The sequence below is a fragment of the Neoarius graeffei genome, chromosome 27, assembly GCF_027579695.1.
Source record: "Neoarius graeffei isolate fNeoGra1 chromosome 27, fNeoGra1.pri, whole genome shotgun sequence".
Lineage (NCBI taxonomy): Eukaryota > Metazoa > Chordata > Actinopteri > Siluriformes > Ariidae > Neoarius > Neoarius graeffei.
The window spans coordinates 36,588,484-36,610,783 of NC_083595.1; the positions used below are offsets into that span (position 1 = coordinate 36,588,484).

The 22,300-nt window shown below is 38.6% G+C and overlaps 1 protein-coding gene across 1 annotated transcript in view; it reads left to right on the forward strand.

The window, feature by feature from the left end:
• The window catches only part of si:ch211-186j3.6 (neural-cadherin), a 556,420-nt gene that overhangs the window by 361,076 nt on the left and 173,044 nt on the right, over positions 1–22,300 (forward strand). Inside the window, exon 22 of the mRNA XM_060911426.1 lies at positions 12,797–13,074. Within this exon, the coding sequence (XP_060767409.1) occupies positions 12,797–13,074 (278 nt within the window). The remainder of the gene's footprint in view (positions 1–12,796; positions 13,075–22,300) is intronic.

Sequence of the window (22,300 nt, forward strand, 5' to 3'; positions counted from 1 at the left end):
CCCCGCTCAGCCCGACTCAGCACGGCACGGCTCAGCCCGACTCAGCCGCGTTTGTAGTGGAAAAGCGGCATTTGATGACTGAAGCTATCAGAGTGGCCACGTCACTGTAGTGATATGCCAAAGTAAATAGTCCATATTTTGAGAGATACGCTGATCGAGAGGTGTAGTTTAAAGAAATGTGTATTCTATCTGAGTCTGATTTTAAATCTGTTTCAGCATAGCATTCAGTCACATAAATGGGGTATAAGAGGTCAGGGATAAAATCACTTGAAAGTTAATAAATCTGGAAGATTTTCAATATACAACCCCGATTCCAAAAAAGTTGGGACAAAGAACAAATTGTAAATAAAAATGGAATGCAATGATGTGGAAGTTTCAAAATTCCATATTTTATTCAGAATAGAACATAGATGACACATCAAATGTTTAAACTGAGAAAATGTATCATTTAAAGAGAAAAATTAGGTGATTTTTAAATTTCATCATAACACATCTCAAAAAAGTTGGGACAAGGCCATGTTTACCACTGTGAGACATCCCCTTTTCTCTTTACAACAGTCTGTAAACGTCTGGGGACTGAGGAGACAAGTTGCTCAAGTTTAGGGATAGGAATGTTAACCCATTCTTGTCTAATGTAGGATTCTAGTTGCTCAACTGTCTTAGGTCTTTTTTGTCGTATCTTCCGTTTTATGATGCACCAAATGTTTTCTATGGGTAAAAGATCTGGACTGCAGGCTGGCCAGTTCAGTACCCGGACCCTTCTTCTACGCAGCCATGATGCTGTAATTGATACAGTATGTGGTTTGGCATTGTCATGTTGGAAAATGCAAGGTCTTCCCTGAAAGAGACGTCGTCTGGATGGGAGCATATGTTGCTCTAGAACCTGGATATACCTTTCAGCATTGATGGTGTCTTTCCAGATGTGTAAGCTGCCCATGCCACACACACTAATGCAACCCCATACCATCAGAGATGCAGGCTTCTGAACTGAGTGCTGATAACAACTTGGGTCGTCCTTCTCCTCTTTAGTCCGAATGACACGGCGTCCCTGATTTCCAGAAAGAACTTCAAATTTTGATTCGTCTGACCACAGAACAGTTTTCCACTTTGCCACGGTCCATTTTAAATGAGCCTTGGCCCAGAGAAGACGTGTGTGCTTCTGGATGCAGTGCCGTCTAAGGGCCTGAAGATCATGGGCACCCAGTAGGGTTTTCCGGCCTTGACCCTTACGCACAGAGATTTTTCCAGATTCTCTGAATCTTTTGATGATATTATGCACTGTAGATGATGATATGTTCAAACTCTTTGCAATTTTACACTGTCGAACTCCTTTCTGATATCGCTCCACTATTTGTCGGCGCAGAATTAGGGGGATTGGTGATCCTCTTCCCATCTTTACTTCTGAGAGCCGCTGCCACTCCAAGATGTTCTTTTTATACCCAGTCATGTTAATGACCTATTGCCAATTGACCTAATGAGTTGCAATTTGGTCCTCCAGCTGTTCCTTTTTTGTACCTTTAACTTTTCCAGCCTCTTATTGCCCCTGTCCCAACTTTTTTGAGATGTGTTGCTGTCATGAAATTTCAAATGAGCCAATATTTGGCATGAAATTTCAAAATGTCTCACTTTCAACATTTGATATGTTGTCTATGTTCTATTGTGAATACAATATCAGTTTTTGAGATTTGTAAATTATTGCATTCCGTTTTTATTTACAATTTGTACTTTGTCCCAACTTTTTTGGAATCGGGGTTGTAACTGGAAGGGCATTCAGTCGAGTGCATACCTCCGCCAAGCCACATATTAGATTATACAGATGTTTACCATGTTTACATACATATCCAGATTTGTATCAAAATATAATCAATTGTTCCTTAGCCCATGGCTTACCTTTCCTCAAAATTTCATCAAAATCTGTTCACTACTGTTTAGTTAAGTTGGGAACAGACAAACGGAGGCGGCAACATGACTTCCTCTAACAAAGTTGGCAAAGGTAATAATAATCTTCTTCTTTCGGATGCTCCCATTAGGGGTTGCCCCAGCGGATCTGTTCCGCATATTTGATTTGGCATAGATTTTACCAACCGGATGCCCTTCCTGATGCAACCCTCCCCAATCTATTTGGGCTTTGGGACCGGCACTCAGTATGCACTGGCTTGTGCAACCCCAGGGCCTGGTATTTTTACCTAAAAAGCATGTCTTTGAACTGTGGGGGAAATCCAGAGCACCCGGAGGAAACCCATGCAAAATACGTAAACTCAGTCAGCCGTGAGGCTCAAACCCAGAATCTTCTTGCTGTGAGGCGACAATGGTAACCACTGCACCACAATTGATGATAAGTAGAGACCTGTGCAGGTCTGAGCTCAGCCTTTTACGTCGATGCTAGGATTCAAACCAATGTTGTAAAATTTGTTTTTTTTTCTGGACAGCGCGCTAGACCGCTTGGCCACGGAGGATTACATTGTGACCTGAGGTTATGTAATGTGGCATTTACATAATCAGTATGCAGTGGCGCCACACCATGACTCACTACCTGAATCGCTACCTGAGGCTAGCACGCCAATTACATTCTTAAACCCACTCAAACTCGGTTAAGAATACACATACAGACAGGTGTCTGTATGTGTTTCATAGGTTTCCGCCAGTATAGGTTTCAGCCAAAGGCTGAGCGAACAATAAAATAATAATCCATCCATCCATTATCTGTAGCCGCTTATCCTGTTCTACAGGGTCACAGGCAAGCTGGAGCCTATCCCAGCTGACTACGGGTGAAAGGCGGGGTACACCCTGGACAAGTCGCCAGGTCATCACAGGGCTGACACATAGACACAGACAACCATTCACACTCACATTCACACCTACGGTCAATTTAGACCGAATAATGATAATCACTGAGTTTTACATGTACATGCAAAAAAGAACCATGGGTGACATAAAGTCTAGCAAAACTAGCAGGTTCTCCAAAATTCTCAGTAAATCCTGCCGGATAATTTCCTTATAAAATCGTTCACACTGTACCTGAGAATACAATTTTTTTTTTTAAAGTGGGGGTGCCACACCAGATATTGACATTGTTTAGTTGATTATGGTTCACTGCTCTGCATAGTGTGTGTGTGTGTGTGTGTGTGTGTGTGTGTGTATTTATATATATATATATATATATATACACACATACATGTGTGTATGTATGTGTGTGTGTGTGTGTATATATATATATATATATATATATATATATATATATATATATATATAAAAAATATTTATTTATTTATTTATTTTCGGTAAAAAAATTTTATTTCATAATTTTTGAAGTAATCTTTGCTTTATGGCACTTCTTTGCATGTGATGTTTGCACAGTACTGTATTATGACTGAAAGGCATTGAGGTAAGAATCTAAATTAGTTTCTGTTTGGGGTAGATTATCTACATCTATGCCAAATGTCATTATTAAATTGATGGACTGTTTATTTATTGATAGTGAAACCACCAGATTTAACAGGAAGTGTGCAAATTTGTGCAGAAATTCAGACTCGGGCCCTGTTGACATGTAAATACTATTTCGTGAGGAATGGACGACTTTTTTGTCTCGACCTTGATTATTTAAATAAATAGAAGTGCATCTGGTGCAGCCCTTAAAGGCCTAGCTAATTTTAAATGTAACTACACTACAGCTTGTTGAATTTCCCAGGGTGAACACACTACTTGCATTAAAAGTGTGTGAAGACGTGATTTGAGACAGCTTGAGAACACAAGTTGTTCATTACTGCGAGAAGCTTTTTATCTGTTGCATGCAGGCTCTGGAGCATGAAATGAGGTGCAAAACATGTTTTTTCTTTCTTCGACACAACAGATTTTAACGTCTTCATGCAGGCATAACAGTGTTGCAGCTCGTCAAATTTCAGGTCTACAATTTTCAGATCTACCCAGAACATTCACAGCTGCAGTAATTATGTGCCAAATGAATGATTGGAGTATTTTGCATTGCTCCTTTTGTTTGGGTTGATTCGAAAGACAAGACCATGCTCTCACGATATACAGTGCCTTGCAAAAGTATTCATACCCCTTGAACTTTTTCACATTTTTCCACCTTACAACCACGAACTTAAAAGTTTTTTATTGAGATTTTATGTGATAGACCAACACAGAGTAGCACATAATTATGAAGTGAAATGAAAATGATAAATGGTTTTCAAAATTAAAAAAAAAAAATCTGAAAAATGTGGCGTGCATTAGTATTCAGCCCCCCTGCGTCAATACTTTGTAGAGCCACCTTTTGCTGCAATTACAGCTGCAAGTCTTTTGTGGTATGGCTCTACCAGCTTTGCACATCTCGACACTGAAATTTTTGCCCATTCTTCTTTGCAAAATAGCTCAAGCTCAGCCGGATTGGATGGAGAGCGTCTGTGAACAGCAATTTTCAAGTCTTGCCACAGATGCTCAATGGGATTTAGGTCTGGACTTTGACTGGCCCATTCTAACACATGAATATTCTTTGATCTAAACCATTCCATTGTAGCTCTGGCTGTATGTTTAGGGTCATTGTCTTGCTGGAAGGTGAATCTCCTTCCCAGTCTCAAGTTGTTTGCAGCCTCCAACAGGTTTTCTTCCAGGATTGCCCTGTATTTAGCTCCATCCATCTTCCCAGCAACTCTGACCAGCTTCCCTGTCCCTGCTGAAGAAAAACATCCCCATAGCATGATGCTGCCACCACCATGTTTCACAGTGGGGATGGGGTGTGCAGGGTGATGAGCAGTGTTAGTTTTCCGCCACACATAGCGCTTTGCATTTAGGCCAAAAAGTTCAACTTTGGTCTCATCTGACCAAAGCACCTTCTTCCACATGTTTGCTGTGTCCCCTACATGGCTTCTTATGCCTGTCTTTCAACAATGGCTTTCTTCTTGCCACTCTTTCAAAAAAGCCAGATTTGTGGAGTGTACGACTTATAGTTGTCCTGTGCACAGATTCTCCCACCTGAGCTGTGGATTTCTGCAGCTCCTCCAGAGTGATCATGGGGCTCTTGGCTGCTTCTCTGACCAGTGCTCTCCTTGCTCGCTCTTTCAGTTTAGGTGGACGGTCATGTCTTGGTAGGTTTGCAGTTGTGCCATACTTTTTTCCATTTTTGAATGATGGATTGAACAGTGCTTCTTGAGATGTTCATAACTTGGGATATTTTTTAATAACCTAACCCTGCTTTAAACTTCTCCAGAACTTTATCCCTGACCTGTCTGGTGAGTTCTTTGGTCTTCATGATGCTGTTTGTTCTTCAGTGTTCTCTAACAAACCACTGAGGCCTTCACAGAACAAGCGTATTTATGCTGAGAGTAAATTACACACAGTAGGACTCTATTAACTAATTAGATGACTTCTGAAGGCAATTGATTGCACTGGATTGTATTTAGAGGTATCAGAGTACAGGGGGCTGAATACTAATGCACACCACATTTTTCAGATTTTTATTTGTTTAAAATTTTGAAGACCATTTATCATTTTCGTTTCACTTCACAATTATGTGCTACTCTGTGTTGGTCTATCACATAAAATCTCAATAAAAAAAACCATTTTGTTTGTGGTTGTAAGGTGGAAAAATGTGAAAAAGTTCAAGAGGTATGAATACTTTTGCAAGGCACTGTAGACGTGCCATTCCATTGTTGTTGTTTTTATTCTTTCCCAAGATGCATGCTTTGAGGACCTGAGCAGTTGTTGTGATTATAAGTATTGTCATGCTGAATGTCACACCTGTTGCTCATTATGGGAAGTTCAGAAAGAGCAGGCGAGCAGTCACAGTAGAGAGAGGAAAGCACAGCGGTGTGTTTAATTTAGTGCTGAGACGCCGTTGTTCTCATCTCCGTGTCCCTGGCAGGGTGTAGTCTTTCTCTCAGAGTCATTTTCATTTCCAGGAGAACTCCCCCTCGCAGAATACAATATGCTCCGGAAAAACACATCCTATTCATAAGCCTGATGGATCGTGTGAAGAACCTGAATTTGTGGTGCTTTCATCTTTGTAGCATTTTGTCTGTTTGATTATGTGTTTTCCTCTATGGTGCAGATTGTTTGGTTAGATATTAACTCCAGTGTCACTCAGGTGAGACCATCAGAGACATTACATTGCAGGCATTTAGCAGACACTCTTATCCAGAGCGACATACAACATGCAGTTGGGGGTTAAGTGCCTTACTCAAGGGCAGTTGAATCATTCCTGCTGGTCCAGGGAATCAAACCACCAACCTTTTGGTCCCAAAACTGCTTCTCTAACCATTAGACCATGGCTTCCCCACGGGCGCAGATAGAGGGGGGGACGGGGGGGATTCGTCCCACCCAGATTTAAATTCACCTCGTTCGGTCCCCCCACTTATAGGGAGGAAAAAACGTCTATGCTGTCTTTCTTTGCATAAGGCAAACCTCACGGAAAAATCAAAAGACTAATTACCATTCGGTTTATTGAGGTGCACAGCAGTACATACATAGTTGCAACTGCGCAGACTGCACAGGTTGTGAGCTCGAGCTTGGTTGCCACAACAAGTTTGACAGGCATATCGGGGACAGCTTCTCCTAGTTCAGGACCCCAACAGGGCATGATGAAGGGTGCCAAAAGGCAGAAAACGATTGCATCGTTTTTTTTTTTAAAAATGACTGTAAGTAAACTGTGCCTTACTTTATCATATCACCTTGCAATTTTTTGATAGTCTGTTCAAAGTAATGTCGTAGTGAAAGTAAAATCGTACGGAGTAGAGATGCCTTTCTGGTAGCCTCCTTCTTTCAGTGGTAGCCTGTAGATACAGTGCTCAGAAGGCAGTTTTAATGTTTAATCTGGCGTTCCCTGCCATAATTTCAGCGAGCATATTGTTTCATAAGGAAACTTTGCGAAGAGTTGTTGACTGACTGCCGCTCACGCAACACACAGGCATAGTTAGAAAGTCAGGATGCACTGGTTTACACTTTACACACACACACGTAGCCCAGCCTCTCGCTATGGTTAACAGTTGGAACTTAGCGGTTTTAAAACTAGTTTTGCAGTTTTGCAATTTCTGTGCGTGATGATAATGTGTAAACTTTGGATTTCCATAGGCTATGTTAAAATGTTATCATTGTCCTGGCCTGCAGGTAGTTCCTGGTGATGGCAGTGAGGGAGGTGAAATAACATGTATACACACTACCGTTCAAAAGTTTGGGGTCACCCAGACAATTTTGTGTTTTCCATGAAAAGTCACACTTTTATTTACCACCATAAGTTGTAAAATGAATAGAAAATATAGTCAAGACATTTTTCTGGCCATTTTGAGCATTTAATCGACCCCACAAATGTGATGCTCCAGAAACTCAATCTGCTCAAAGGAAGGTCAGTTTTATAGCTTCTCTAAAGAACTAAACTGTTTTCAGCTGTGCTAACATGATTGTACAAGGGTTTTCTAATCATCCATTAGCCTTCTGAGGCAATGAGCAAACACATTGTACCATTAGAACACTGGAGTGAGAGTTGCTGGAAATGGGCCTCTATACACCTATGGAGATATTGCACCAAAAACCAGACATTTGCAGCTAGAATAGTCATTTACCACATTAGCAATGTATAGAGTGGATTTCTGATTAGTTTAAAGTGATCTTCATTGAAAAGAACAGTGCTTTTCTTTCAAAAATAAGGACATTTCAAAGTGACCCCAAACTTTTGAACGGTAGTGTATATATAATATATAATATACACACACGCACACATACATGTATACACAAAATGGAATCATTTGCTGACAGCTCAGTCCCCCCCAATTCAAAAATCCTATCTGCGCCCCTGGGCTTCCCCAGTGTGGTTGACATGTGGTTGCAGTCTGGTTCCAAGTAAACCTGGTTCGATTGCAGTGAGAAAGCGATTCCACTGCATGAAGTAAACCCAACATGCTGTGTGTTTTGGATTGGCATGTTTTTGCTGAGGTGAGCTGCTAAACTGAGCCAACCAAGAGAGCTCTAGTACTGCAGTAATGCGATGTGTTCTGAATATCTGGATCAACAGCCAGCCACTGAATTTTAGTAATATGATTTTAGCCATACAAGCCTCTCAAACAACGTGGGCAGTGTGAAACCAGAGCAAACCATATAGCAAACAAAACACGTATCGGTTTTGATCTGATTTGGACTAATAGGTGTGAAAGTGCCTTTAAACAGCGTGGAGAACAAAATAAAACCGCATCCGCTTTTTTTGTGCATGCTATTTCCTTTCTGAACAATCCCCAGGATGTCCCTCTGTGCCACAGTACTGCCTCAGTAGGCTGTCTTCCTTGTGGGAATTGTAGGTACTGTCGGTCCAATTCCACTGGGTTTCACAGAAGGCGGTGTTTGGAAATTAACTCTGAGAAAGAAGCAGACTTGCACTACAAATACGACCAGCCTGGAGGATAGAGAGAGAGAGAGAGAGAGAGAGAGCGATAGAGAGTGTGAGAGAGAAAGATGAGCCAAAGCCAGCTAGCATGATTAGATTTTCTGTCAACTAGCTATGGGCTGTGTGCAGATCTCCGGCTCCCATGTGGGGGCTTCTGTTACTCCGTCTCGTCTGGCGATATGAAGCCAGGGCTGATCGGATGTCTCTGAGCTCTGATGAAATGAGACCTCTTTTTTTGGTAGTTAACCTCTCAGGTAATGCATGCAAATCACCTTCTTAGCAAGCATTAGCACATGAAAGTGGCAGGTAGAGGCCTGTGTGCCCTGTGCTGGTCACACTTTGTATGGTAAATAGAAAAGCCTCTGGCTCCCAGGAGGATGGTGGAACGACAAAGAGACAGAGAGAGCACTAGGAGTTTAGCCAGTGGTGTTATTGAACATTTTAACCTTTACTGTCTGTGTGAAGAGGGCTGGACACATTGCTCCTGACATAGGGGTTTTAGACAGGGGGATTTACTAAGTGAAGACTGATGGAGCATGCTGTGCTAGGAAAATAATCATCATATGGAGTCATGTACCACCCTGAATTTGATCATAGATGTGATCATAACGTATTAGAGCAAGTACATTTGTGTGATTTGTGATTGTCTCGCAGCTGGAGTGATTGTCAGATCTGACAATCCATCTACACGTTCTGACCGATCAGATTCAAGACTTCAGCAGCGCTGTGGTATAAGAAGGGCTAATGTAAGAGAACTGAAACACTTTGTTTTCTGTGCTTGAATTTGTTCATGTTTAAAATATTCCAACTACATTTTTGAAAGCAGACCACATTTCTCCACTTTAAAGAGGAGTGAGTAATTACCGAACAGTGACAACAAATATTATCAATTAGTACTGAATCAATAATTTGTGACAGCACATTGGCACAACAGATATCTTTGGCTCCCCAAACTCAGACTTCGATCCTGAGCTCAAGTTATTGACTGTGTGGAGTTTCACATGTTCTCCCTTCTGCTCCTCTGGCATGCCAGCTCATTTTATTATTTATATATATATTTAACATTTTTATTGTACACTACAGGCCAAAAGTATGAAATCAAACATGTGAGGGTGAAAAAATATCTTTACAAACATTTTTAGAACACAATATATTTACTAGTTTAAGAAAGTTAGTTTCATGTGAGAATCAGTAATGTGTTAGGGCTATCATCAAACTTCAAACTGGGTACAAACTGCAAAAATAAATGAGGGATATGCTGTGCGCTTTTGCTGCAGAAAATACTACTACTACTATTACTACAACTATTATTATTATTATTATTATTATTATTATTATTATTATTATTATTATTATTATATAGCAGTAGCACTAATAGTAAATAAGTAAAGAAATAAGTAAGTAAATGAGTAAGTACATAAGTAAGCGAGTAAGTAAATAAGTAAGTAAAGAAATAAGAAAGTAATTAAGTGCATAAGTAAGTAAATAAGTAAGGAAGTACATAAGTAAGTAAATGAATAAGTAAAGAAATAACTAAATGAGTAAGTGCATAAGAATGTAAATAAGTACATAAGTAAATGAGTAAGTAAAGAAATAAGAGTAACTAAATGAGTAAGTGCATAAGTAAGTAAATGAATAAGGAAAGAAATAAGAGTAACTAAATGAGTAAGTGCATAAGTAAGTAAATAAGTTCATAAGTAAATGAATAAGAAAAGAAATAAGATTAACTAAACAAGTGCATAAGTAAGTAAATAAGTAAAGAAATAAGAAAGAAAGTATTTGAGTAAGTGCATAAGTAAGTAAATAAGGAAGGAAGTACATAAGTAAGTAAAGAAATGAGTAACTAAATGAGTAAGTGCATAAGTAAGTAAATAAGTAAGGAAGTAAATGAGTAAGTAAAGAAATAAGAGTAACTAAATGAGTAAGTGCATAAGTAAGTAAATAAGTAAGGAAGTACATAAGTAAGTAAACGAGTAAGTAAAGAAATAAGAGTAACTAAATGAGTAAGTGCATAAGTAAGTAAATAAGTAAGGAAGTACATAAGTAAGTAAATGAGTAAGGAAGTACATAAGTAAGTAAATGAGTAAGTACATAAGTAAGTAAAGAAATAAGAGTAACTAAATGAGTAAGTGCGTAAGTAAGTAAATAAGTAAGGAAGTACATAAGTAAGTAAATGAGTAAGGAAGTACATAAGTAAGTAAATGAGTAAGTACATAAGTAAGTAAAGAAATAAGAGTAACTAAATGAGTAAGTGCGTAAGTAAGTAAATAAGTAAGGAAGTACATAAGTAAGTAAATAAGTAAGTAAAGAAATAAGAGTAACTAAATGAGTAAGTAAAGAAATAAGAGTAACTAAATGAGTAAGTGCATAAGTAAGTAAATGAGTAAGGAAGTACATAAGTAAGTAAATGAGTAAGTACATAAGTAAGTAAAGAAATAAGAGTAACTAAATGAGTAAGTGCGTAAGTAAGTAAATAAGTAAGGAAGTACATAAGTAAGTAAATGAGTAAGGAAGTACATAAGTAAGTAAATAAGTAAGGAAGTACATAAGTAAGTAAATGAGTAAGGAAGTACATAAGTAAATAAGTAAGTAAAGAAATAAGAGTAATTAAATGAGTAAGTAAAGAAATAAGAGTAACTAAATGAGTAAGTGCATAAGTAAGTAAATAAGTAAGGAAGTACATAAGTAAGTAAAAGAGTAAGTACATAAGTAAGTAAAGAAATAAAGTAACTAAATGAGTAAGTGCATAAGTAAGTAAATAAGTAAGGAAGTACATAAGTAAGTAAATAAGTAAGTAAAGAAATAAGAAAGTAATTAAATGAGTAAGTGCATAAGTAAGTAAATAAGTAAGGAAGTACATAAGTAAGTAAATAAGTACATAAGTAAATAATTAAGTAAATGAGTAAGTAAATAATGAAGTAAAGAAATAAAAAATGAAGTAAATAAATAAGTAAATAAATGAGTAAGTAAATAAATAAGGAAGTACATAAGTAAGTAAATAAGTAAGTAAATAACTAACTAAATATTTAGTTTCAGTATCGCAGGGCCTCATTCTCTGGAGGAGCGAACTGATGAGAACTCCAACCAGGAAGTTGTAAGGCATTAGGAGAGATCAGGCAGGTCTGGAGAGCAGAAGCGGTCAGAATCGCTGGTATCTCAGGAGCAGCATGTGTAGCTCAGCAGAGGGTGGGGGCGTAGAGTGGGAGAGAAGCACAGATTGTTAGATATGCTCAATGTCACATAATGGTTAAGAACAGTGTATATCGTGTGCTGAGTGCAAGCAGGGATTCCAGCAAGACTAGCTATGGCAGCATAACTAAAATGGAGAACCACTGTGTTCAACCAGGAATTAGTTTGGGACAAAATCAATACTCCAATATATAATGTTATTAGTATATTTTTCCTGGTCATACTGTATATCAAAATAAAGTGCTGTACATGTTATTACTGGCCTTGCTGTATTGATCACTCACCGCATTGTATTTGCCTTTACAAGCAGCCTTTGCACTAAATCAGAGAGAGAGAGAGAGAGAGAGAGAGAGAGAGAGAGAGAGAGATCAAGCTTCAGAACGCCTTCCTACTGGAGCTATATACGCAGTGACAGTGTTTCGTCTCACTCCAGGCAAGGTGGGCTGTACCACATCTGCATGGTGCCTCAATGCCTGCATTCTGTGTCAGGATGGAGTAGACCACTATCATTAATCAGTCATTCGAGCGCTAATCTAGCAGGTCCTCTCAGCAGCCGCACCATGACGTTAGTTTGACCTGTCGCTGCTTCTCCAAATATCATTAAAGCAAATAGATTTCCTCAAAGGAAGAGAGAGAGGAGTTACATATCCAGTTATGTTTAGAGCTAAAGGCACAGTCTCATCTCTCTCACTCTCTCTTCCATGTATATCCTTTGCCATCTGTGACTACACTTATCCAAACCTATCCTCGCTGGCTAGATGAGAGCCGTTCAATCATAGAACAATACACTCTCCGTAGCAGGCTGTTGAAAAATTGCAGCTGAAGCACAGAGCACAGGTTATGCTCTAGCTGTTTATGTGCTTTCAGAAAAAGTGTAGGGAGAGATAAACCCTCGAGTGGCTGCGATGGCAGGAGATGAAACCGAGTATGCCGATGACGGCGATTGCTGTTGTGTGACTTTTACCTGAGAGGATTGTGAAGTTGTTTCCTTTTGTTTTGTCTCACTGTGGGATTTTGTTTGTTTTTTATAGTTTTGTGGCTGTTTGCTGCTCTGTAGGATAATGCTGGAGCGTAGAGCCTCTTTCAATTGCTTTTCTTATTTCTCAGCCTTTCAAGGTGTCTGAATAAAGCACATCATTGACTGACTGAAAGAGTCTCTTTTTCATTATTTTAATGGATGCTCTCTTTAATGCCCTGCTCTCTATATACATTTTTCTCTTCCTCTCTTTCTGTCCCAAGTTGCAGTCATTCCTGCAGGTGAATGTTACCCAGGTGCACGTGGATGAGTGTGTGGCGGTGGACTGCAGCGGAGGGGGAGGCTGTATGAACAGGCTAAGTGTGAGCGAGAGGCCGTCCGTGGTAGATTCAGACAGTATGGCTCTGGTGTCAGTGACACTGGAGTCCACAGCTGTCTGCAGCTGCTCGGCCCGGGAACACCTGCACCAGGGCTGCTCCACCTACCCCAGGAACCCCTGCCACAACGGAGGAGTCTGTGTGGACACACAGAATGGATACAGGTTAGACAGTTTCCATGGTGTATCATTGTGTGTGTGTGTGTGTAATAGAACCATAAAGGCTCTATTTTCAGCCAGTCACATGTATAAATTAGTGGTAGAACCCTGGAATATTGCGAAGTTGACTGGCCATAAGGCTGGGCATTCTGTTCAGTAGAATATTCGTAAAAATTTATGAATAAGTGTGATTACCGAATAACCATTTGAAAAACTGATTCATCAAGCATTACCTTCCTATTAAAGCTTAATGATTCATTTCGAAAGATTCATTCATTTGCAATACTGTGATCAGTATAAATTCAACCCTTCCTTCACAGATCCATAGATCCATCATATCAAACACTGTACATGTTTACGCACATAAATGCAGTCTATGCAGGCTACATAGAACAGTATAAGAAAGACAGGATACAAACTTGGGTTCGAGCCCCGTGGCCGGCGAGGGCCTTTCTGTGCCGAGTTTGCATGTTCTCCCCGTGTCCGCATGGGTTTCCTCCGGGTGCTCCGGTTTCCCCCACAGTCCAAAGACATGCAGGTTAGGTTAACTGGTGACTCTAAATTGACCGTAGGTGTGAATGTGAGTGTGAATGGTTGTCTGTGTCTATATGTCAGCCCTGTGATGACCTGGCGACTTGTCCAGGGTGTACCCCGCCTTTCGCCCGTAGTCAGCTGGGATAGGCTCCAGCTTGCCTGCGACCCTGTAGAACAGGATAAAGCGGCTAGAGATAATGAGATGAGATGAGGATGCAAACTTTGTAACAGTTATCATATACAGTACTGTGCAAAACTCTTAGGCACCCAATTTGTTTTTTCATACAAACTTTGTTATAGATTTCTGTTTTCTGACTTTTACATTATCGAATCAGTACAAAAACATTTTAGAGTCCAAACGTTTATTTTCCAGCACAAAATTAAATGTTTCAGAAAAATTTTTGTATCTGAGCAGCATATTACATAAGGGACCACTTTTCAGATTAAAAAAGAAAACATAATGAAGGCTGCTGGGTTTTGGTGCAACATGAAGAAGCGAGTGTGACAGTCAAAGTGTCCAGAAGAACTGGGGCTGGTTCTGTAAGATGCTCAGTAAAACCTACAGCTCATTTCCGTATAAAACTGCCCTCATTGTACCTGAGACTACTATATATATATTTTTTTTTTTGAAAGGAAAGGCTCGTCTCACACCAAATGCTGACTTTGTTTCATTTATTATGGCTTGCTGCTGTTTATAGTATTTTTAAATGTTGAAACATTTCATTTCATTATTTTTAAGCCATTTTTGGTCTACAGCATTTCTTTACATGTGCCAAAGACTTGGTGTGTGTGTGTGTGTGTGTGTGTGTGTGTGTGTGTGTGTGTGTGTGTGTGTAATATATAATATATAAGACTGACCTGGCTTGTGGCCTAGGTGGGCTTATTCTTCATTATTTCAGTGCATTATTTTTTGCTTATATAATGGAAAATGAAAGGTATTTAATGGCTTTTCCAATTTTATAGAGATCTGGGGAAATTTCATCAGGTGATTTAAAAGTTCCTGTTGGTCCCATTTCATTGCTTCATTCATTTCTAATGGTGCAATAGATGCCAGAGTACTTGGCAAAAGTTCTGATTATGAACATAAAAGCAGAGCCCAAAAGCAGAGAGGGAGGAAAGAGAGAGAATTGCACAAGGCAAAGCTCCAATGAATAGATGTATTTATACATCTGGTCATTTTGGTTGCTCCCTTCTCTCCAACAAATATCCTTATAAGTCATAAACAATCATAATTAGCTGATATCTAATAGCTAATATAATTAATTGGCTAATGTCCGCAATTTAGGCTAAATTGATATTTTTTTTTAAGTGTATTTAATTATTTGTCACAATTTCCTGAAAGCACAGTGGTGTAGTTGTTAGCACTGTCGCTTCACAGCAAGAAGGTTCTAGGTTCGAGCCCAGTGGCTGGTGAGGGCCTTTCTGTGTGGAGTTTGCATGTTCTCCCCGTGTCCGCGTGGGTTTCCTCCGGGTGCTCCGGTTTCCCCCACAGTCCACAGACATACAGCTTAGGTTAATTGGTGGCTCTAAATTGACCGTAGGTGTGAATGTGAGTGTGAATGGTTGTTTGTCTCTATGTGTCAGCCCTGCGATGACCTGGCGACTTGTCCAGGGTGTACCCCGCCTCTCACCCATAGTCAGCTGGGATAGGCTCCAGCTTGCCTGCGACCCTGTACAGGAAAAGCGGTTATGGATAATGGATGGATGGAATTTCCTAAAAGGAAAGTATGTAGAAAGAGCATCAAATGAGTCACCTATAACCTAACTGGCTTTGCTGTTATTTGGTCATGGTCATGCCAGTCTTGGCATATCATGTTTTGATTTTTTTTAAGCTTTGAAATCAGGCTTCAATGCCAAAATGGTGGAGTGGGTGCAAATGTGCCAATTTGTCTGTGTGAATGACTTATTGCTGAGTAGCCATCTTTGTTTTCTGCATTGCTATGATATTGTGGGATGTCAAGCAGGTGTAGCCAGGATTTAGATATATTCAGAGGCCCATGTGCAGATGTAAAATTTCTATTTGTCTCATTCACGGTTACGTGATGGAGAATTTCTTTGAAAAGGAAGCAAGGGAAGAGTCTAGTAGCAAAATCGTGGCTTCTTTGCCTGGGGCCCCTATATTCTGAACAGACAACAATACATTTCCAACACACTGGTTGGCGTAATGATGTGCAGTTCACAAAAGAAAACAGAATCATTTTTAAATGAATCTGATGACACTGAATCAATTCATCCAGCATTAAGCTGTCTTCTCATTCAAGATTGGTGATTCATTCAGAATGATTCATACAGTTTCCTTTGTCTGTAAAGATAAATTCAATCTTTCATTCATAGAGACATAGAACCATCATGCCATACATGGGGCATGTTTCAGCATGTAAAATGTGGCCAATTCAAACTAAAACTAAGAAACAATAAAACAGCTAAATGCTTTTTTAAATGGATTTAATGTCAAGGCGATCTATTACAATGTAAAAACTAGAAGGGCACATGGTAGAGGGCATACCTCAGCCAAGCCACATAGTATCACCATCAAAATCAAATCACTTGAACCTAGGATATTACTAAAGCTGTACACCAAATTTCATCAAAATCTGTTCACTACTTTTTGAGTTACATTGGGAACAGACAAAAAAGTCCTGGATCCACAAACCTATCCAGATTTGCACCAAAATCTGGTCAATTGTTCCTTGACACGTGGTCCATTTTTCCTCAAAATATAATCAAAATCTGTTCACTACTTTTTTGAGTTACGTTGGGAACAGGCAAACAAGCAAACAAATGGAGGTGAAAACATAACCTTCTCCAACAAAGTTGGTGAAGGTAATGACAGGTTGCGTAAATTTATCATCTCCATGTGCAAACCGACTGCTTGAGATTTCCAGGTTTCTTTTAAAATTTAAACATGTAAAATAATATCAAAATGATTCAGTCTTAATCACATGTACATGTGGTCATTAGTATAGTATAGTATAGTATAGTATGAAATTACAAAGCACACATAATGATAAAACATTAACATTATGCATTTTATATGCATATGTTTATCTGCATAGGCATTATATGCAGTAGTTATTGCTATTTAAAAAAATAATAAAAACAAAATTGTTAATGAACTAGATGTTGAAATAATTGTAGTGTGTTGACCTAATTTACTTTAAAAATTATCACTAACATACAATACACCAAATGATAAAATGTGGACAAGCCATTCAAACCTAGCAGGATATTGATTTGGCTAAAAAGTGGTAACCAGTGAAATACTGTATAATAATATGGTGAGCTGTTTAGCCTACTTATGTGATATATATATATATATATATATATATATATATATATATATATATATATATATATATAATATTTCTACCCACATTCACTGGGTATGAGCAATCACACGCTCTGATTGGCTACTCTACATCTAGGCTATCAGCTCATATACTGTAAGTAGAGAAAAATAAAATGGTGGAGCGCATCAAGTCAGATATATCACTTTATCAAGTATTTAAAAGAAACAGAAATAGCTAAAAGAATATCCCCCCCCCCCAATATCTCCTGTTGAACACTCCAGCCCAGTCGATGTCAGTAATGCACCTTTAATTTATTGTTAACATGGGACGGCCTTGGGCTGAAGTGCCCTTGAGCAAGGTACCTAACCCCTAACTGCTGTAGTGTGGCTGCCCACTGCTCTGGGTGTGTGCTCGCGTGTGTGTTCACTGCTTCAGATGGGTTAAATGCAGAGGATGAATCTCGCTGTGCTTGAAGTGTGCATGTGACAAATAAAGGTTTCTTTTTTCTTCTTTAAGTTGGTTTGCCAACCACCAAAAAATCCTGAAGAAGAAAAGGGCAAAATAAAAACTCTACTCAAAACCCCCCAAAATACTAAAAAAGCAATAAAATATGGAATGAAAGTATTTGATGGTAAGAACGTATCTTTTTTTATTTTTCAAAAATTATTATTATAGCCTTTTTTCACAAATTGCTACTGTCGTTTTGTTGGTTTGTTTACATTCTAAGCGGAAATTATTTTGTCAGACATTTTGTACAAAGTTTTTATTTATCAAATTTGCTAAAAATAAAAATGCTCCGTTTCTCAAAATCCAGTGAATGTGGATAGAATAAAACAGTTATTCCACTCAGTCTTGTCGTATATGGTTTATAGCAACGCTCCTCGTCGGCTATCAGCTTATGTACCGTACGACTCGATTTCGTGGAATAACTGTTTATATATATTATACTGAATACAAAATCTGCTTTTCCCAGGCTCCCGGGCTAATGATTTGTTTAAAATTAAAAGTAAAATGTGGAATCTGATTACACAAGGGGAATGAGAGTGTATTTGAGTAAATGTGGCAGTAAAACACCTCTTAAGAATCTATTCATTTTAACCGTGCCTATTTTTGCAGTGCCCCCATCATGATCTTGTGCCTTAATTTTTGCATTTGTCTTGCAATCAAGTAAACGGGGCCCTGTAGGTTTTAAATGGCCACAGCTTGTGGAGAAACATGTCTGCTTGTGGCAGATTGAATTTAGCAACCAAGAAAGATTTTTTTTTTTTTTAGAATTTAGACAGTGTGCCTTGCTTGTATCTCGAAGCACATGAGGTCACTAGCTTTGTACATGAGGCAGATTAACCGAATTTATTCCAGAAGGTTTTAAGCAGAGTCCTTGGAAGCGTTGCTGAAGGCACTTCGGTTTATCCAGGAATCCCAGTATAATTTCAGCTCCATGTATTGGAGATAGAGGGCTTTGTTCTGGTGGACCAGTTCTCGTGTTCTCATGATCAATTAACATTACTTAAGCAAAAGACTAAATGCAGCCTATTGGATGTTGGGTCTCTGTATAGTATGATGAAAGAGTGTGATGAAACACTGTGAAAGAGTGAGCTCTGAATGTTAGGCTTGTTCCCTTCTCCCTCATTCTCATGCTCAACGGTATCTTTGAGAATGCCAAATGACTCAAGTTCAAGTGAACTTTCCAGATAGATCTCATTCAATATTTGTAAGGCTAATCCACTCACCACTGAGAGTTCTCGCAAATATGAGGTGCGGCAAGCTTTTCTTCTGCTTGCTATTCAATTCAATTACCAAGGTCTTGCACGACTATTGATTTTTCTTACGGAATAACAATACACTGGGAAAGGGATGAGGGAATGGTGATAGAGGATTTTTATTATTATTAAATCTATTATTTTATTTTTCTTTTTATTTTTCAGTATGAAAGTCTGGTTAATAACCAAATCTCTAGTTCACTCAAGGGGTTAATGGCAGACAGAATATAGTTCACATCTTTAATTTCTCATTCGAACCAACTCTGGGATTCTGCTTTCTATGGGGAATGATGTGAGATTGTGCAACAGGTTGGACTTATTGCCTGAGGGAGCCCTGTACCGTCCTGATGTAATTGATCCCTTTCAATTATCTGGAAAGAAATCTATACAAGCATGTGAGAGATTTCATATTTAAAGTGCTTTTTCATTGGCTGTAGTACATAGTATGGAATGAATATAGAGGGGGAAAGCTGCTTACATTCTGGGGTAATGATGCGAAATGTTTACAAATGCAGTATAATTAATATCCCGGAGAGTCATTAGTAATGCAGTGCAACAAACACATCATCAATATCAACTAGTGTATTCCAGAGAGCTTGTTGAAAATCAAATGCCTTCCATTTGATTGCTGCATAATGTATCACGTGGCAATCAACATTTCCTTAAACACACACATGCTATGGATGCATGCCTCACCTTAGCAACTTATTCATATGCTCCAGCTCCAATATATAGATAACGAAATCCACAGCCCAATAATGACTAATAACTCAATTAAGAAAAAAAGGAAAAATATTACATCAGTCATGGTCAACCTGAATGAATTTTCAGATCGAAAGTGCTATTTAACTGGTTTATAGAGCTCTTTCTTACAAGAAATTGTGCAAAATGGGTTTCTTCATTGGTTCCTGGTGGTTTTGTAATGGGCTATAATGATTGGGAATGGTATTGTGTGTTTTTTGAACTGTGTTAATATCACAGTATAAGGGTCCTAATGGTTTAATTGGTTTTAAAGGCATTTGTAATTGGTTTTAAAGGCATTTGATGGATTTCTAATGGAATTGTCCTGCATGAGTCTTTGATCGGGGTCTTTTATTAACGCAGTGAACGTCTCTGATATATGAATCCAGTATTTCAGAAAATTCCACTCCCACATTACTACAATGCCCACAGGTAATGTCGGAGTGAAGTATCCTTTAAGCTATAGAGACTTTCCAAATTTTGAAAATAACTGCATTACTGTACCATGTTACCATGTGTCCTGCAAGTCTGATTGTGTTTGCAGAGAAGAAGAGACATTAAGATTATTTCAAGAGACTGGTAATTCTAATGAACAGTTATTTCACAAAATCGAGTCGTACGTGTGCTGATAGCCGACGAGGTTCTGTTAGAAAATGCTCTGTTTCTCAAATTCCAGTGAATGTGGAGATAATAAAATATGCACATTGACTGGATTTTGAGAAACGGAGCATTTTTATTTTTTACAAATTCGATAAATAAAAACTTTACACAAAAATCCTGACAAAATCATTTCCGTTTCGAATATAAACAAACCAGCGAAAGGGCAGTAGCAATTTGTGAAAAATGCTGCAATAATAATTCTTGGAAAATAAAAAAAGATACGTTCTTACCATCAAATACTTTCATTCCATATTTTGTTGCACTTTTTTTGTATTTTTTGGGGTTTTGTTTTCAAATAGTATTTATTTTGTCCTTGGTTGGTTCAGCAACAGTTTGTTCTTCTCCACTCATGGTATATGAGCTGATAGCCTAGTCGTAGAGTGTGTGATTGCTCATATCCTGTGAACATGGATAGAATATTTACGTATATGTCATGAAAAGCCCAGACTCTACACATGAAATGGGCTATGCACAATATGTTTTTAAAAAAGAGCTAGAAATATTTAGTACACGGCAATCTTAATCTACTGTAATAGTGTAGTAGTAGAGGTGGGTTTGGTTAAATTATGTTGGTGCAGAACATCCCATACAGAGCATTCAAGTGAAAGTTTTGATATACTTATATGATTTGTATGTTTATATGCTTGCTGAGAAAGAAGTCATTTAAGATATTTAAACATACAGTGGTGCTTGAAAGTTTGTGAACCCTTTAGAATTTTCTATATTTCTGAATAAATATGACATAAAACATCATCAGATTTTCACACAAGTCCTAAAAGTAGATAAAGAGAACCCAGTTAAACAAATGAGACAAAAATATTATACTTGGTCATTTATCTACTGAGGAAAATAATCCAATATTACATATCTGTGAGTGGCAAAAGTATATGAACCTCTCGGATTAGCAGTTAATTTGAAGGTGAAATTAGAGTCAGGTGTTTTCAATCAATTGGGATGGCAATCAGGTGTGAGTGGGCACCCTGTTTTATTTAAAGAACAGGGATCGATCAAAGTCTGATCTTCACAACACACGTTTGTGGAAATGTATCATGGCACGAACAAAGGAGGTTTCTGAGGACCTCAGAAAAAGCGTTGTTGATGCTCATCAGGCTGGAAAAGGTTACAAAACCATCTGTAAAGAGTTTGGACTCCACCAATCCACAGTCAAACAGATTGTGTACAAATGGAAGAAATTCAAGACCATTGTTACCCTCCCCAGGAGTGGTCGACCAGCAAAGATCACTCCAAGAGTAAGGCGTGTAATAGTCGGCGAGGTCACAAAGGACCCCAGGGTAACTTCTAAGCAACTGAAGGCCTCTCTCACATTGGCTAATGTTAATGTTCATGAGTCCACCATCAGGAGAACACTGAACAACAGTGGTCTGCATGTCAGAATTGCAAGGAGAAAGCCACTGCTCTCCAAAAAGAACATTGCTGCTTGTCTGTAGTTTGCTAAAGATCATGTGGACAAGCCAGAAGGCTATTGGAAAAATGTTCTGTGGATGGATGAGACCAAAATAGAATTTTTGTTTAAATGAGAAGCATTATGTTTGCAGAAAGGAAACCACTGCATTACAGCATAAGAACCTTATCCCAGCTGTGAAACATGGTGGTGGTAGTATCATGGTTTGGGCCTGTTTTGCTGCATCTGGGCCAGGACGGCTTGCCATCATTGATGGAACAATGAATTCTGAATTATACCAGTGAATTCTAAAGGAAAATGTCAGGACATCTGTCCATGAACTGAATCTCAAGAGAAGGTGGGTCATGCAGCAAGACAACAACCCTAAGCACACAAGTCGTTCTACCAAAGAATGGTTAAAGAAGAATAAAGTTAATGTTTTGGAATGGCCAAGTCAAAGTCCTGACCTTAATCCAATCCAAATGTTGTGGAAGGACTGAAGTGAGCAGTTCATGTGAGGAAACCCACCAACATCCCAGAGTTGAAGCTGTTTTGTTCAGAGGAATGGGCTAAAATTCCTCCAAGCCGGTGTGCAGGACTGATCAACAGTTACCAGAAACGTTTAGTTGCAGTTATTGCTGCACAAGGGGGTCACACCAGATACTGAAAGCAAAGGTTCACATACTTTTGCCACTCACAGATATGTAATATTGGGTCATTTTCCTCAATAAGTAAATGACCAAGTATAATATTTTTGTCTCATTTGTTTAACTGGGTTCTCTTTATCTACGTTTCAGACTTGTGTGAAAATCTGATGATGTTTTAGGTCATATTTATGCAGAAAT